Source organism: Chanodichthys erythropterus, chromosome 11, assembly GCF_024489055.1.
Source record: "Chanodichthys erythropterus isolate Z2021 chromosome 11, ASM2448905v1, whole genome shotgun sequence".
Taxonomy (NCBI): Eukaryota; Metazoa; Chordata; class Actinopteri; order Cypriniformes; family Xenocyprididae; genus Chanodichthys; species Chanodichthys erythropterus.
In genome coordinates, this window is record NC_090231.1 from 57,868,897 (window position 1) to 57,888,048 (window position 19,152).

General features: G+C 37.4%; 2 protein-coding genes across 11 annotated transcripts in view; one reads left to right on the forward strand and one right to left on the reverse strand.

Moving 5' to 3' along the window:
- Window positions 1-14,718, reverse strand: part of myo9aa (myosin IXAa) — a 158,012-nt gene extending 143,294 nt beyond the window's left edge. For all 10 annotated transcript variants that reach the window (XM_067400226.1, XM_067400223.1, XM_067400222.1 and 7 more), the window contains exon 1: window positions 14,419-14,718. The gene's annotated coding sequence lies outside the window, so the exon portion shown is untranslated. The remainder of the gene's footprint in view (window positions 1-14,418) is intronic.
- Window positions 14,719-14,883: 165 nt separating this feature from the next.
- On the forward strand, window positions 14,884-18,834 carry senp8 (SUMO peptidase family member, NEDD8 specific). The gene is made up of 2 exons (XM_067401531.1): window positions 14,884-14,969; window positions 17,079-18,834. The coding sequence occupies exon 2, from the start codon at window positions 17,111-17,113 to the stop codon at window positions 17,747-17,749; it is 639 nt and encodes a 212-aa protein (XP_067257632.1). The 5' UTR covers window positions 14,884-14,969; window positions 17,079-17,110; the 3' UTR covers window positions 17,750-18,834.
- Window positions 18,835-19,152: the final 318 nt, after the last annotated feature.

The window sequence follows — 19,152 nt, forward strand, 5'->3', positions numbered from 1 at the left end:
TAAAATACTTGATTGGTTTGAGTCGGACAAACTTAATTAAACAATTTTAATTCAGGTGCTTGGTAAGTTAGTTACTTAGAAATGCGTTTTATTGTGTCCAAAAAGCATCTTCACCTTACTTAAAACATTATGTTGGATCAACTTAAATAGTTGCATTCATGTTGACAATTATTAAGTTCATGTTACTTAGAAATGTGTTTTTATTGTGGCAAAAAAAATTTCTTCACCTTACTTAAAACATTATGTTGGATCAATTCAAAATATTCCTTTGAATTAATGTAATTCTCCCAATAGAGTACCCCAGGGATGACGTGTTTTTGTAGGCCAACACGGAAGTTAGCGGCGCACGGGTTCCCTCAACTGAAAGCCTATTCATTTTTCCCATAGACTTTTGGAAAATCGCAGAAAATAAGCTCCGTGTTTAACAAAGGGTTATGACACTTACACGTTTTTTCTATCAAGATAATCTTTACAAGTGAACACAACATTTTGAAGGCTAAATAAAGTCGTCAGATATAAAAGGCTAACAGTAGGCTATAAACGGACTACAGCACACCATGGTCGCGGATCAACGTCGTCACCACCAAGCTTCCTCAAACTTTATTAAGAAAACAACTCTATTTAAAAACATGCTCGCTGATTATGATCTGCGCTGTTATGTTTTCCACTTTTTCATGAGAAATGCTGTCCAAATGTCCCATTTTTAATGATGACGTCTAAAGTCCCCACCAAAGGAAGTAGTCCCTTTTAGCAATTTGTTAGCAACCGCCGTGTTGAAGACGCAGTCAAAGTTTAAAAAATATCACAAGTGGGTTATAACTGGTGTGTTTTATGTCATAGATCAAAACGTGAAAGTATTTAGAGGCTTTGTTAACCCCTGACCTTATTTCAGGCGATTTAACAATATCCCATTCAAAAAACCCATAGACTTTACGGCGTTGGAACCGGAAGTCCTAAAATGCTAACTCGCTTCCAGGTTTTGCCTACAAAAACGCTTCATCCCTGGGGCACTCTATTGGCTTAAGTTAAAAATTCTAGTGGAAAACGTTAACATTTTTTTTTTTTTCCGATGAACCAATGTTTTATTTTTTAGAGTGCAGGTAAGTTACATGTTTTGGCATTTTCTGAATTAGCTTGTTATAGCTAGCAAAATATTTATGTTGAGATAACCTGATCCTTTTAAGTTAAATGCATAAATTGGTGTACTCAAATATTTCAAGTTGAGAAATTGTGTAAAAATGTATGTACTTAAACTTTGAATTTCTTAACTTAAAAAAATTATATTCAACTTTTTTGAGTTCTGACAACTTATTAGGGTTTACAGCAAAGTAAAAATCTGATTTGCAATAAAAAAGTAAATTAACTAAATATTAATTGCTATCAAAATGCATGAGTACTACAAACTCAAAACTTAATAGTTCTGCTTACTTAAAATTGGGAACATCATAAAAGATTACCTAGTTTTTTTTTAGTTAGCCCAACTTATTCGGGTTTACAGTGTTCTGTAGTATCATTTTTCCACATAAAAATGTCCACTAAATTATTAAATGTGATCCTAAAGAACAATTAGACCACAAGGGTTTTACCAGCAAAATATCAATACTGAAACTTTGACCTGTCTATTCATCAATCCAGTAAAACCGCCCCAGGGTGCACAAAGAGATGCAGAGCAATGCATCAGTACTATCGATCGGGCTCTGAATCAGAAACGAGGATTGTGAGTAAACAGTAAAATGCGTTTAGACAGGCCAGTGATGAGGGTAACAGATGTGGCGAGCAATCATGATGGCCTGACACTCGTAGTGCAGTCATCTTCAAGCTACACAAGAGCGCTGTGAATCAGGAACATACAGGGTGGTCTGGAGAGTCTTTGCAATGATATTTTGTGGAAATCTTCACCAAGGAGTGAATGAGTCATATCACAGAGCTATAAATCTTGGTCTGACCTCTTGTTCTGGAGAAATGAACATCATGAGTTGATTAAGGAAGCCAACTTGCACTATTACTCGTACATAAATCAATGTTTCTAATCAAATCTACAGACTATGCCTGGAGAAAATTCTCAATACTTTGCAATACTTTATCGTTCAATTTATTGTTCACGTGAGCTCTTCGCTCACAGAGATCTGTCACATCACATTAGCAAAAATGGTATTTATTGTTTGAATTCCATAATAAAATGGCCAGGATTTGACATTTGAGACTTTGCTTCATATCAAAAGTAACAAAGCACAAAGCTTACTGAGATTTATTGGATCAGAGGCATGCTACAAAGCCAAAGTTTTGATTTTGTTTTTGGGCTCTACTAGATTTTCATGCTTGAATGTTCATTATTTTCCCCATATTCTCCATTGTTGCTGCTCCTCTCTTCCCAGTCTGTCAGAAACGCTCTGTTTACTTCTTGTGTCTATGAAGCCCCTCCTTCTGAGAAGCACAAGGCACTTGTGGTCAGCTGGAGCAGTGTGTTGTGATTGGTCAACTGCTTTGAGTGCGTTTGGGCAATGTCCCTTACTATAACCGTGAGTTTCAACACACTACTAACTATCTCAACCAGGCCCCGCCCCTTTATTTTGCATATTATTTAAATAAGGGATATTGTTACATGTTCATTCCCAGAAGAAAACTCAAGACTACAATGGATTTTGGGCATTTGTCAGCGATTTCCAGAAAACTGTTGGCGTTAAGAATGTTGAAAATAAAAAATAATATGACCCCTTCAACGGTACTCAGTAAAAATTAGTAAATTGTCAGAAATGTCATGAAAATACAAGCAAATTCCATCATCTCCACAGACACTGTCTTCACAACAATGACACCGCATCTGGCTACATCAGACCTGTGCCCGCACACTCAAGTTGGAGCCGTTAGCCAATGGCAGTCCTGCATTCAGACACATGATCCATGCTGAGCGGCACTCCAGTGTGTCTGCTGACCTCGGCACATGTGCTCAGCCGGGCCTGACAGTCATCCAAACCTTGGCTCGAGCTCAAGCCCACGTCACAATCTTTACTGTAATTAAAGAAGACCTCTGGGTTTGAGACAGACCCATCTGATGACAGCACACAAACCTTCCCATGCTATAATACAGACATGCATGAGTAACACAAGATGCTGACAGGTGCATTCAGAGCCAGTGCTGACATCTACTGCAACGCAAGGCTTTAGGCATGTGTCCTGGTCCCTCTGGCTTTTGTTATCACTGGTCAGAAGAATGTTATATTTCTGCAGGAAAGCGCAGGGAACATTTTCTTCATTTTCAATGCAGTGCTGACCCTAGCATATTTACAAATTCATAGATCGCTGCATATCTTGACATAATCGATCTTGTAAAGCTTCAACTCAGCACACCAACTGCCGATGAAGACAGTTAACAAAATCGGTAGTTTTGGCAAGTTGTAGACTGAGAATGCTCATGAGAGGCCAAGAAAGCTCAAGACACTCAAGAAAGCTCAAGACACCGGCAATAGAGATCCTTAGTAGCTTTATAAAAGGCACACAGCATGCTTGCTTGACGTGCAAAAAACCAATTAGGTTCATTGTAGTGTGTTACGCAGTAGGGCTGGGTAAAAAAAAAAAAATATTGATTTCTCGATTTTAATCGATTCTCATTTTTACGAACTGATATCAATTCTTAAATCCCAAGAATCGATTAGTCTAGTCTGTTTTCAGTTGATGAATGAGCAGAATATGTAGCGCCTCCCATCCAATAAATCACAATAAACTTTGTTTTGTGATACTTTTCATATGAAGCAAAGTCTCAGATTTCAAATGACGTCCATTTTATTATGAGATTCAAAAAAATAAATACCGTTTTGGTGCTGTTTAATGTGGCGTGACAGATCGCTTTAGCGCCTCAGTTAAAGAGAAGCATGTGATCATCCTCTCCTCCGCTTTAATACCAGTTACAGCGAAATAAACATGCATGAACATCTGAAGGTATGTTAAAATATACCATACAACTTACTTAAATCCGTATCATGTCTCGTGTAATCGCTCAGTGTTTCAACCTCAGAAAGATGTCAATAAAACAGCTTGTAAACAATGTCACGTGACGTCACATTTACCTCAGAAAACATTCAGTGACCATAAACTCATTAGTCAGCTAGAAAAGTGACATTCTGATAAATATAGCTATGCACCGTTACATATTAATTATAATTTTTAATGTTCTTCAATATTTAATGCATGTTTGAATAAATCAGTTATGACAGCCACAATTTAAATGTTCATATTTAAAAAAAAGAATTAGAAATATGATTTTGTAATTCTAAACTTTATTTATAATAAAAACATTGAGTGTAATTTAAGTGTTTGTATATGAATAAGGTTAACCTTCAATATTATTATAGTAGTACCAACTGACTCCCATCATGTGTAGTTTACAGCATTAGTTGAGATTTTTTCCTCTAGAAAATTTGCCATGTACTGTAACTGAAATACTACATCCAAAATAAGCGATATTGAATAAAATCAAAATCGTATTTAAATCGAAAGCATGTGAATAGTAATCGAATCGTAAAAATTGTGTCAATACCCAGCCCTATTACGCAGAACATTTGAGTTTCCTCACGAACCAATGAGGTTCATTCTCGTGTTACACATGTACGGTTGAGCTTCTGTTTATGTTCACTTTTATATAAAAGCCTAAATTCAATCTGTTCATCATTAAAAGCGATATTGTCACTTTAGAAAATTTGGACTAAACCGCTTGATTCATATGATCTCTTTAGGAACTTTTTCAAAGTGGTAGTTGTGTAGGCTGTCAATGGAGAGACAGAAATCGCTTTAAAATATAAAAAATATCTTCATTTGTGTTTCGAAGATGAATGAAAGTCTCTAGAGCAACACGAGGGTGAGTAAATGACAGAATTTTCATTTTTGGGTGAACTATCCCTTTAAGAATAATGAACAGGAGAGACTCCGAGAAAGTCAGTGAGAGAGTACAGAAAGGTGGAGGCCTGGCATGTTAGCAGCCACTCCGTCAATGTCTCCATGGCAATGGTACTTTTCCTGTCCTCTCCATGGCGCCCGCTCCCAGGACAAAGACCCCAACATGGGCGGTACAGGAAGAGTGACTCAGATCCAAAACCAAAACATGACATTATTGTGCTCATATTGACTTTAATGAGTATGCCGCACCTTTAACACACTACGCTATTTCATGTACCAAATAAACCAGCCTCCCTAAAGTCATAATTAGCTCCCACCTTCACCTAAGTTATTCTAGCTAAATTCTGAAAGAAAACAAAACAGGGAAACACATTTGGTGTTGCACTGTGACTCTAAAGGTTCCTGGTGTGAACAGTATTAACAATACAGAATGTGATCATGGTCTGTGTAAATTAAACTAAAAAAAAAAAAAAAAAAAAACATTATGCTGGATAGCCCCGTCCACAATGAAATCTCATTGGTCCAAAGTCTCAGTCCACATTAAACATCTCCAGATTTGCTGTGTGTACTTTTTGCATATCATACCCGGTTAAGACACGGTGCAAGTTGATTGAGCATTACAGGGAGATAATGAGATGTTTTGAGGCTGGATATATCAGTAACAAGGATTATGCACACACCATTTCCCCTTTAGAAATGTCTGCTTCAGGACAAACAGCGAGACTGAGCAGAACGTGGCCCGAGGGCAGCAGCAGACACAAGGAGCCCAGCAGAAGGCGTCTCACCAGGCACATTGTCTGCCAGATGAACAAACACAGTCCAGATAGCTCGACTTCACTGATATTATTAACCCCTGAAGAAACGAACACAATCACACACATTCACAGGCTTATTCCATGAATCGCATCCTAATTCTGTCCATTACAATAGCTTATGTTTTTTTTAAATGGTCATGAATTGCATTTTTTTATATTTTATACGGTGCATTTAATGATAGTAGGGTTTAAACATCAAAAAGTGCCATAATACAAAAAATAAAAGCCATTTTCTACCCGGATTATTGGCCTCTGATTTAAACACCCCATTTAAAGTGTGTCTCCTTCAAGACTTCAATATTTGGTAAAAATGTAAGTTACACTTTTTATTCAGTCAGGAGCAGCGAGTCTTTGTCTTTTGTTCTTTGATTAACATGACAGAAAGCAGCAGGTATATTAGGCTGCTGTCACTTTAAGAGCTTATGCACGGATCCAATATACTGTTACACAACATGAGGCTGCACAATTTATTGCAATTTTATCGCACGCAATTTGGCGAAAACTGTGATTATTTTATGCGCAGCTTGTCAGAGCTGTACGGCTCTGTGATCAGTAGTAAATGTTTCTTTATCTGAAAGCCAGAGGGTGCTCTTGTGCAGAAACTGCAAATATACCCTGCTGCCGAAGTAGAACGTGTCATTTCAGGAAATCCCATACTATCGCTGTAGCTGAATAAACAGAAGATTGAAACGTTTTGATTGATTAAACATGCCTGAAAAGTTTTGATAATGAACACACGACTGCCTTATTCTGTGTAAGAAGCCACATCATCTCACAGAAGGACGCTCAACTGTCGTTATGAAGTGAGTTTGGAGTAAAAACATGTTATTAAATGTTGTCTTTTGTTGGACAAGATGTTAATAAATGCTTCTCACGTGTTTTTTCAAACACATTATAAGCGATTAAAACTCTCAGTGCTTTCAGATGGATTAGCATTTGGAGCCATAGTTCATTGATAAGCCGCGCATAAAAAAAAATAATCATTGCTTTGCGATTTCACAAGCGCACTAAGCCAAATCGTTTAAGTGCGATTTCAATGTTTTTTTTCTAATCGTCCGATTAATCGTGCAGCCCTAGTTCCAAAACTTACTGTATTTACCTGAATACTCATCAAGATGGGCATTTTGTATTTTGTATTGACAGTTTAAGTGCAATAGGCCACAAAAAAAGTCAATTTGGTACTCGTGAGCTGTTTGAGAGGTGGCTTTATGAAGATGCCACTTAAATAGATCATATAAATATAGATCATTAAAAATGTATTATAACATTATTATAAAAACTTCCTTATGTGTAACTTAAGATGTAACATAATGGTTAAGCTGCACTAAAGGAAAATATGGTTCCTCCAACTTCACGTTAGTCATATGATAAGGCCTATAATTTCCTGTTTCCATTACTGCTCTGATACAGCCAAGCTATACAAATGAAAAAAAGAGTCCAAACAAAGGACTAAACGTAACAGAAACATTAAAAGAGATTCAGTTACACCACTGGTTTGACATGTTTCAAGTCTTGGACTGTGTCCCAATTCCTCATAATTCTAGTACACACTGAAACTGGTAAAATGAACGTTTATGAATGTAGAAAGAAAGTACACTTTACATATTGGGATACTACTTTTCCCGAGAACTAATTTCTCCCCAAGGCCATATTCCTGGTTGCATGCGCACCGGGAATAGGAACTCTGAAGTGGCGACTTTAAGCACGGCATTCACAAAAAACAGTGGATGGAAATCGGAGCTGCGTTTGTTGTGTGTCGTGGGTTTCTTTATAACGGAGATGGAATGTAAACGCATAATTTACACGACTGAAACAGCAAAAAGTGGGGCTAAGAGATGAAATCTTTCAGTATCACACATCATTGAGGCGGAGAAAAGAACAACCCTGCAAACAATAGGTAAATGCAGTTATCGCGGTTTCCATGTTTGTGAAGTAAATATGTTTACATGGCTTTTTAAAAATGTCAGGTGCCGTGTTGGGCATGCGTTTGACTAATCAACATACGCTTACGTCATTGATAGTTTCTACAGAGCTGGTTTAGACCCTACTCTGAAGTAGGAGCTAATTTAGTTCCCCCAAAAGGAGTTCCTAGAACTGAAACTGATCCTAGTTCCTGCGGTGTGAACACGACAAAATCCGGGTACTTCAGCCAGTAGTTCTAGGAACTATGAAAAGGTTCCTCTAGTACGAAAGCCCCTATTAGAACCCTCACATCAGTGTCTTTCATGTTTTTCTCTGTTTAAAACTATACAAGTTAATTATGAGGATGTGTATTGAACTTTACACATAGGCGAGATGAAATTCATTGTGGGAGTTTAGAAAACATATTATATGATAAATCTCTCAAGCTCCACAAGGAAAAGCGCTCAGTATGGAGAGACTGAATCCTGTTGCATTACTCACGCATGTTTAGGACATTTTTATGGAGCTTTAATGTTGTTTTTTGTCCTTTCTGAAGCTTTTGTTGCATGAAACAGAGTTAGCTGTTCTTTATATTTGTAACATTATGTTCTAATATCTGCTTTTGTGTTTTTCAAAAGAAAGGAAATGACGGGGAAAGAACGTCAAATGACAACAACGGGAGGTTTGCACTAACTAATTTACTGGTTAACTTCCCATTGTATTACAGTAAAAACAACAAAAATAATAATAATAATAATAATAATAATTTACAGCCTTTCCCTGTAGCCTCCTGCCTTGCTGTACAAAATGGTCCTGCAGAGCACTCATGTTAAGATGGTATCCAAGATTTGAGACAAGATAAGCCACTGATAAATCTTTCTAACCCTTTAAACAGCCAGCAGTATCTGACATTTTTCCTGCAGCCCCAAACAACCCTTACTGTCAAACACTGAGAGAGAGATATTGAGCAGGACTGGTGCTGGTGAAGTCTGACCACTTTACTCAAACAGATCAGGTGAGGTTTCTTCTCACTATGATAAGAAGGTCAGAGCGCCCTACTTTTCACTAAAGTACAGGATCGTAAGAGAAACGGCCCAGTTTTATAGTGCCCCCTTTACTAGGGCCCCGGACTACAAAAAGTGGCTTGTCAACACCTGTTCTGCTGCAGCGCATTCATCAAGAGCAGACAGGTACCTACTTACCTACTTAAACTGGCTTACTATTACATCCAAACTATTTCAAAGCACCACTATTGCTCATACTTGGGTTTAGGAGTTTGAACAAATCCTGAAATGCTACAAACATGAATAATGCCTTAAATCACAGAAATATTTTTACTTTTCTAAACGATTTGACTTCCGATTTTCACCTCGAAGACAATAAAACGGGTGAAGAAAACTCCACAGATCCAAGCCATATCTAACGTTTGCACCAATCATTTTACGCCGGACTGGTTCACAAACGAGGATCTGTTGAACGCTGGAGATTGATTCTGAAAGATGTGCTTCGTGCTCAAACTGCCCTCACATGCTATCAGAATTATCGTAAACAAGAGTTTCCTAGTTAAAAATTGCAAATGAACACCTTTTCTGACATTTTTGGTGCGTGAGATTGTCCTGTTTTGTTGTTGCCGGTATGCCGGAACATGAGTTCTTGAAGCTCCGCCCTCTTCTGGAAAGGGGGCTGGGTGCAACAGCTTATTTGCATTTAAAGGGACACACTCAAAAATGGAGCGTTTTGCTTACGCCCAAAAAATGGCAATTTTAACATGCTATAAAAAAATATCTGTAGGGTATTTTGAGCTAAAACATATGTTTTTTAAAGTTACAAAATAAGAAAATAACACAAAAAAAAAATATTCTTAAAAATGATATGCCATTATCTCATGTAAATTAAATTGATTTTAAACAACAATACTAAATAATTTAGGTGAAAAACCTTTAAAAACATTATGTTGAGTATCTTTAAGGAATAAAAGATTAAATATTATCTTTATTGTGACGCATTAAGTAATAACTTGTTTTACATCTAGAGTTTTAATCAATAAGAAAGAGAAATGTTTGTAATAAATTAAAGTTACCATAAAGGCTACCATTACTATATTTAATGGGTTAGTTCTCCCAAAAGTGAAAATTCTGTCATTATTTTCTCTCATTATTTGTCATTAGTGTCTCCTCAGAAGACCAGAATTAAACTGCTCATTTCCTATGTATTACTTTTACAGTGTTTTTATAAACCTTCTGGAGTATCATTAAGGCATGAACTTTCAACAGAGGGACAGAAATCTCTCAGCGGTTTCATTAAAAACATTTTAATATGCTTTCAAACGATGAGCGAAATACTTAAGCGTTTGTAACGACATGAGGGTGAAGAACTGATGACAGAATTTTCAATTTTGCATGAAATATCCCTTAATGTCACGATCTATGAGGAAAAACCATTGTAACTCATTGAAGCTTAACAAATAATGTTCTCCGTAAATGATTTTTGCTGGGAGTTTGTAGAGGCTTAAAAGTCATTTGAAATGTAAGATCTGGAATTAGACAACGCACGGACCTGAATAACATCCAAATCCACTCCAAATAGTTGTTTGGATTGGACAAACATAACACCAAGCTTTGAATTTCAGATCATCTCAAAAACAAGCTCCAAGAAAAATTACAGCCTCTGAGATACTTAAATCCGAGATGATTTATTGCTTGAAGATAATTTAGGACTGGCACATATTGTGGTCAATTTGCCTCCATGGAAAGCCAATACACATATTTCTGAAGTCAAAATACACAAAGTAAGCAAAATAAGATGGCAATCAATTGCATACAAAAACTGACTTGGCTGGTAACCGAACAATGAACTGTCAACACAGATTAGCCTGTGTCTGAATACAGAAGGGTTTCAGACAAATGGTAAAAGTAATAATTACTGTTGTTTCCAGTTATTTACAGCCCGGGAATATGACCCATACTCCCTTTCAGCTGTCTGCTTACAGCTGTCTGCAATTTGCAATTCAGCTAAATAACTTACTGTCTGAAGTACATCAGCCGACATATTCGAGACATAAATATTTAAGAGATAAATGCGATAGAAAACAGCTTGTGCTTGGTTGGTTTGGATGCTGTAATGGTGATGCCAAGCATCAGCGCCTGAAGTATGGATTACCGCATGTCCTTCAAAGTAAAAACCCAGGCAACTTGATGACCGTGAGTTTCACTACTTCCTATGGCCATTTCCTCTTATTGTTTTGGTCCAAAAATGCTTCGGATTTCTCCTACAAGCTCGATTCATCATACAGAGCATCTCGCGCTAAGTCGTAAAGCTATTTAGATCTGAAGTCTTTGTGCGACATGAAGTTCATCTCCACTCTCCAGTCACTTCACCTGCGTTTCACCATTTCATCTAAAGTCCCCCTGTGGTGAAAACCAAGTTTTTAATATTGTTTATACGTCTATGTGGTGTTTTTAATATGCTTTAAGACAAACCATGTGCAAATTCATGTGCAAATCAACACCACTGCTGAGTATTTTCTCTTTAAAACTGCCAAAAATCAAATCGCTGGTGTTTCTGACGTCACAAACTACCTTGTAACCAATCCCCTCAACGAGTAGCATATCATTAACTATGACCGATCTGAAGCAAGGGAGTCGTGTAACATTAGTAACACATTATCTGTTTGATAACTTAGTCAAGCAAAAGGCTAATCATATTAATTACAGTTATGTGTCCGACGTTGTAAAGAGTGATACCATTGTGCAGCGTTTACCGCAGTAAGTTGACCGAGTGGATCTCTGAGCTCGTGCGAGTGAGTGGAGGCGGGGCTAATTAGCATATTCATAGATCTGCGTATACTAAATGAAGCAAGGTAGTAGTTACATTCAAGCTATTTTAAGGCATTACGAATGTGTTTTTTGATGATCAAAGATGAGTTTTAAAGGATTAAATGATTAACTACAGGGAGACTTTAATAAAAATTATCATATTACATCCAAAAATAAATAAAAAAACGACAAACTCAAATAAAAGTTTGGTTTAACTTATATATATATTACTATTGTACAGTAGACTGTGCTTCTCAAAGTAGTAATAATAAAATCATTAAAACTATTTTTTAAAAGGAATATGACCATTTTTCTTTTCATTTTCTTTTCTTTTCAAATCTTTGCTATGCAGTACTTTGCTAAAAACAAAATTTTCCTTTGATTACATTGCAAGATATAAATTAAATTGGTAATGTTTCATGTCTTCATTTGATTACTGTTTTTGATGATAAAATTATAAATCCAGAAAAAACAGACAATTTATAAAAAAAATAAATACTTTTATTTTATAATAAATATATTTTAAAATATTATTTTACTTTATATTTTTGTATTTAATAAATGTTACCATTAAAATGTATACATTCATTTAATACATAATTTAATAACTTAATAAATTGTTAATGTTTAAGAATGTATTAAATATATAATAAAATTAAAACTAGAAAAAATAAAACAATGCACAATTTTGGAAAAATAAAACAGATTTCATAGGGTCCTAAAAATGTAATCTTTAAGTTTTAATAAATTCATATGGCCCCTATTGTATTTAATACATTTTAAAATTAAGTTTTATATATGTATTTTATAATGAATTTTAAATTTATTTAATAAATTGTTAAGGTTTAAGAATTCATTAAATATTTAATAAAATTTAATTAAACTAGAAAAATTAAAACAATTTTGGAAAAATAAAACAGAATTCACAGGGTCCTTTTAATAAATTGTTATTAAATTGTATAAGCCACATTATTTTAATTAATCAGCTTTTGATCACTAGAATTTAACAACCACCATTACAGAATCCATAGAGATTTAAACGGAAATAAACAAGTAGTCACTACAATAAAATGAGTGTTTGAGTGATTCTCATCTGGCGTTACCTTCTCCCTCCAGGCTAAATGATGCAACTGCTATTTCTGCTCTGCGTTAATATTTAATAACAAGGAATTTTAAACCTGTGATGTGATTTAGTTTCAAACTGAAAGCCTCTCTAAAGATAAATCATGGATTTAACAAAAAGTCTATAATAGTACTTTGTTTTTTTGCTATTGCTGTTGAATTTTTGAAATGCTTAATACATGACTGTAATAATCCATGACTATGATATCACCACTGCCACAGTGCTTTCTTCTAAGTGCACACATTTAGTAACCTATAAGTGTTATGAATCTGGTTCAGAAGCGTGCATGCGGAGCAGGTTTAGCTCATTTCTGTGGTGTCGCACACAAGGCCAGTTGTCAGAGTAAAGTCATGTCTTGGCACAATCTCAAACAGCTGAGACAGACCCTTCCCATTCCTCAGATCACCTGTGCTGCATGCTGGGAAAAACCAACAACACTGGCACCAATCAGAGCAAACTTTCCCCTTAAAGGATTAGTTCACTTTCAAATAAAATGTTCCTGATAATTTACTCACCTCCATGTCATCCAAGATGTTCATGTCTTTCTTTCTTCAGTCGAAAAGAAATGAAGGTTTTTGATGAAAACATTCCAGGATTTTTCTCCTTATAGTGGACTTCAATGGACCCCAAATGGTTGAAGGTCAAAATTACAGTTTCAGTGCAGCTTCAAAGAGCTTTAAACAATGCCAGACGAGGAATAAGAGTCTTATCTAGAGAAACCATCACTCATTTTCTTGCACTAGCATATTGTATATGACAATTTAGTTGAAACTTTAACCTGTGGAGGGCAGTAATACACTTAGCAGTGTCTACACTGCTGGAATTCAAATAGAGAAGAAGAAGAGAGCTAGTTCAAGATGAGCATTTATGATTAAAATGTATATAATTTTACATTTTTTTTAGAAAACGAGCGATGGTTTCTCTAGATAAGACTCTTATTCCTCGTCTGGTATCGTTTAGAGCTCTCTGAAGCTGCATTGAAACTGTAATTTTGACCTTCAACCATTTGGGGTCCATTTAAGTCCACTATAAGGAGAATAATTTCATCAAAAACCTGAAGAAAGAAGTACATGGACATCTTGGATGACATGGTGGTGAGTAAATTATAAGGAAAATTTAATTTGAAAGTGAACTAATCCTTTAATACCTCCAAAATACTAATGTAAAGTGGTCGCAAACAGCATCAAACCAAGTGGTATTATTTTAAACACTTTTTGTGCGCTGTGATAGTGAAACGTTACACCTGTGAGAATCACTGCGACACCAGACGGTTAAAAGTCATGCAAAACGCATCAGAGGAGAAGAAAGAAAGCTGTAGCATCATTTGGTTTGATATCTTGCCACTTAAATGCAATGACATTCACACACCTTTAACTCTGACTTACAGTGTTCACATACTTTCAGGACCACTTTATCTCTAAAAACACAGAAAGAGAGAGAGAGAGCAGTGCATGAGAGCAAAATGAAACATTCTGACTGGGTCCGGATGACTGTGCAGATTTGGCCCATGATTACTGCAGTACTGGGGCTGAAGTGAGTCCTTAGTAATACATGCATCATCTTCATCATCATCATCATCATCATCATCATCATCATCATCATCTCCACCCATGACATCTGTCACACCTTAAAAAGGGGGTTTGTTTAAAGTTGTCCTGACACAATTACACTAGTTACCCCATTCACTGACACTAAAGCAAAAGAAATGTCACAATAAATAAATAGTGTTTGCACGTATGCCACGAGCGCGCGCTCGCGCGCACACACACACGTCCGAAGACATAAAGCAGGAGATGCGGGGAAACTTCGAGTTCAACATCGGGGTCAAACGTTAAGTTTGTTTGAGTAAATAGTGTAAATAATTTTAACACACCTCTCTTGATTTCAGTGTAAAAAAATCCACTTCTCCTTTAAGGACGGATCAAATCCAGCAGCTCGAGTCCACTAATATCCCTCTCAAATTATCCGTTGCAACTTTCCCGTGTCCGAACATGCGCGCCACTCTGCCATTTTGATTCAAAGATGACTACAGTCTTCTTCCCATTGAAATTTCCCGAAGAGTGCGGCGTTTCTTTTCTCGTGGGAGTCGCTCGCTTAAACTCCTTTCTGTTTTTTCTGCTTAATCAGTGCTGCTTCTCATCAGCGTCCAGACGCGCGCTGCGCGTACTCGCTGGAATCAGGGGATGGGCGGGGTCAGCTGCGGCGATGGGCGGTGGCTGCCTTTCAGAGAGGCGGTTGCGTCACGTTGCGATAAGCCAATGATTGGAAAGAGGCGTGCCCCTCAACACTGTCGCAAAACGTGCAGAAGCGCGACGTTTTCTGTCACAACAGTTAATGGTTTACGGCACCTGCCCCTCACTGCGTTTGTGGTGGAGGAAAGAGGACGTTATGCGAGCTTACTTTGGGGAGTGTTTCTTTTGCAAGGTAACAGATTATGTGTTGTCAGTGTTATTATTAAACAGATGAGGAATTCAGAGAAGTTTGAAGTGTATTTGCTTTGAAATCGTGGTGTTTGTTCGGCCTGTGTCAGCGCGCGCTGATCTGAGCGATGAGACTGAAAGTACAAAATAATAGTCTAATATTTTAAAGTTAACTACAGATTATACAAGCAGTCAGAGGGTGTACTTGATGTAAAGTAAATGCATTTAGAGTGGCAAGAAAAATAGAAAGTACTTTGTTGGCGAAAGTATAGATATCAAAATAAAAAAAAATGTTTTTTATTGAATATTGCAGCATTATAAATGATTTATAAATCATTATTCATGTACTTTGTGATCTTGAATGAAAATAACTTCCCTTCACTCTTGCAAAAACATTTCTCTTCTCTGATGATGTGTTTATTGGCGCGAGGGCGGGGCAACCTGTCACTCAAATGAGATCCACCAATAGAGACTGTGATGACGCGTTTTAACGATCGTCGATATCGTAACCTGCAAATTTTTATATATTTTCATTTTTTGCCGATGTATTAAAGTCGATAAATAAGGGATTATTGACACTTCAGATGCGCACTGTCCACCATGATGGTTTTGAATTGCTTGAAATATGATTGAAAAATAGAAAAATACTGTTAAGTTCAACATGTACAGCGCAAGTCTGTCACATAGGCTACATAATAATATAATGAGAATATTAAAATTGTGTGCTTGGGACATGGCTTTTAAAGGTGCAATATGTAAGAATTGCAGTAAAATATCCAAAAACCACTAGGCCAGTGTTATATATTTTGTTCACTTGAGTACTCACATTATCCCAAATGTTTCCAACTATTTGTAAATCGTGAGAAAATTGCAATTTTACCCAAGGCTCCGGGACGTGTGAGGAGTCGCCTGTCAATTACGTCATACCCGCGTTACCCTCGGTTTCCGCTTTTATTTTGTAAAAACCATGGAAACACCAAAGACACTTTAATATATTACACGTTTTAATAGACAAGGGAACAACTGTTTTGATATATTTGTAGACAGAAAACGAATTGTTGTTATAGCTCAACACGTTTAGTCTTATTGTTTAAATTAATTTTCTTGATGTTTTGCGAGTACCATGCTTTACCATGCCTCAGAGAAAAACACTATTTTGTGAAGTAGCTAACATAGCATAATCAGATGTAGCTTTATTTTTAGTAACAGTAATACAGCATTTTCCCCATCATACAATACGTTTTAAAATTAATTCCATGCCATTTATCAACACAATCATCCAGTATTTAATCTGATATTGTAAAATCGATCTATCTTACTGCAGTGTGTAACAGTGTCTCACAGCAGCCGGCGAGCGAACGCACAGAGTAACGTTATAACATCATTTTCAACACTGTCAAATGTATCTAATATGATGAACAGAGCTGCGTTACCTCATACTCATGACCGGGGAAGCGGCGCCGGCGACTGTGTCATAATAAAAGTCCCGCTGTTCGTGAGGCGTGTTGAGCAATCGCTCCAGCTCCTCGTTCAGCTCCACAACACTCGCTCCTGCTCTGCTTCACACTACAGTAACGTTAATAATCACATCCATGAACATGATTTCTTCCCGAGTCCTATCCCTATTCTTTTGCACCGTCCGTTGCGGTGAAGACCACATGTCCCAAGATTCCGCGCTCAAACTTGCCATCATCAAGCTATGCCTTTAAATAGGCTTCTAGCGTCCTCTAGTGGACAGAAAATATTACATACTGCACCTTTAATGGTGAAATTTTTATAATCAAAATATATCGGCCAATATACCGGTTATCGGTTTTCAAATATAAAGAATTATCGGCTATCAGCCAAAATGTTCATTTCCACTTTTGAGAAACCCGGAAATGTGAAAAGGGTCTATAGCAAACCAAAACCATCCAATCAATTCCCCGTGCACAAAATCAAGCTCCGCCCTACATTTGTTCTTGTCTGCAAAGCTGTTTCACGCTGATATGTTACAATAGGGGAGAAAAGACTATTGCAACTTCCGTTTCATGCTGACTTTAAACATATAGATTCATATAACATGGTATTAACACATGCAAATCAGTAAAATCTCTAAATTCTCACCCCACAGTAACTGCTGCTGTCACTCGGCTTGTTTTGAGGATGGATCCCGTGGTGTTGAGCTACCAGGACAGTCTGCTGCGGCGCTCAGATGTGGCGCTTTTAAACGGACCGCACTGGCTGAACGATCAGGTCATAGGATTCGCCTTCGAGTACTTCACAACGGAGCACTTCAAAAGTCTGGGCGAGAAGGTCTGTTTCATCAGCCCTGAAGTCGCCCAGTTCATCAAGTACGCCTCGTGTCAAGAGGAGCTCGCCATTTTCCTGGAGCCGCTGAGTCTCGCGTCCCGCCGGTGGGTTTTTTTGGCCGTCAATGACAACGCTAACCAAACGGCCGGCGGCTCCCATTGGAGCTTGCTCGTCTATCGGCGAGACACCAGTCAGTTCACCCACTACGACTCCCAGAGCGGAGGTAACTCATTGCACGCCCGTCGTATTGCAGCCAAGTTGGAGGCTTTTCTAGGAGCTGGAGCGAAAGTGCCTTTCGTGGAGGAGCAGTGCCCCTCGCAGCAGAACAGCTATGACTGCGGCATGTATGTGATCTGTAACGCCGAGGCTCTGTGCGAGAGCGCGAGAGTCGAAGGCTGCCCACACCTGCCCGCTCAGATCATAACACCCACCTACATCACACGCAAACGGACAGAATGGTATTCGCTAATACAGAGACTCGCCAAGGAATGACTAGTTGACCTCTTCCATCAGTGTCGTGTTTACGTGAACTGGGAAAAGTGAACACGCACATATTTATCATACTCAATCCTGCACGAAACAAACTGCATGCACTTGTTTGCCAAACTCTTAAAGGAACAGTTCACCAAAAAACAAAAATTCATGTTACTTGCTTTCATCACTGAAAATGAGACGTGATATCCACAATCTTCATGAATGTAAATGGGGACCAATCTGTCAAGTGACAAAAAGGCACCATTAAAGTATATAAAATTAGTTGGTTTGCTCATATTTAACCCAACTTGGGTTGTTTGTGTGAGAAAAAGGCCGAAATTTAAGAAGTTATTACCCTCCACTGTAGCTCTCAAATCTAATTTTTATTTGCAATGATGGCACATGAAGGTACATCATGTCAGATTTGATGTCAGTGAATGAATGTGAACATCTTAATCGTTTTGATCCAACTTTAGGGGATTTGAGAGGGAAGATTTTCACTGAATAAAGATTAGCCAGATATGGCTTCAGAAGAGCACAAGTCATATGAACTACTTCTGTAATACTTGCATGCCTTTTTGTTTATATTTAGAGCTTGACATCATCAGTCCCTATTCACTTTCACTGTATGAAATTCAGCATACATTAAAACTCACACAAGAGGGCGAGTAAACGATGACCGATGGTTTGATTTTTGGATGCACTGTTCCTTTAAGAAAACATCTGTAATCTTTCACCCATTCAAAAGGGAGAAGAGACTTGTGATCGACTTGTAACCAATCAGTTTGCAGCACAAGTTGGGAGATTAAGATTGTATTATTTATTGCTGATTAGTTTAGATTAGTAGCATGAGAAAGTGAATGTGATGCTTGTTTACAAGAACTTTTGCTCAGGGCTTATTTGCAGTAAAGGACAGATGAGAGTGTTATTACTGTCTGAGCCACGGACATGTTACAAAAATAAAAAATAGAGTGATTTTTATTTAAAAATAGTTCACCTTCTCGATCCGAGCTGAAAAGATGCTCGTAACCTCACACCCGCAAATGCATGATTGTTCGACAGTTTATTATTGTATGAACCCGTTTTGAATAAAGCAGATAAGAATCATCCCAATAAAAACTTATATCATTATTTTCTCTGCGTCATGTTTAACTAATAAAAAATTCATTAGTAGTCCAGCTGTCATTTTCTCTATGCAACAAACGACCCATTTTACATGAAACTCTCGTGTTGATAGCTGTGGGGCCTCACGTTTCCAGGTTGTTTTCAACAGTACAGTCTGTATGAAAGCTCTCAGGTGTTTCACATTATCTCTCTGAGGGGGTCCTGACCTTCATGATCTCAGATCTGGGACTGTGCACCTCATCCACATCCTCTTAAACGGCACTGTAATGTACTGCAGATCTCCCCAGAAGTGTAAA

What these genes read in the sequence shown, in the direction of transcription:
- senp8 (XM_067401531.1), top strand. Translation starts at nt 17,111, where the DNA reads ATGGATCCCGTGGTGTTGAGCTACCAGGACAGTCTGCTGCGGCGCTCA.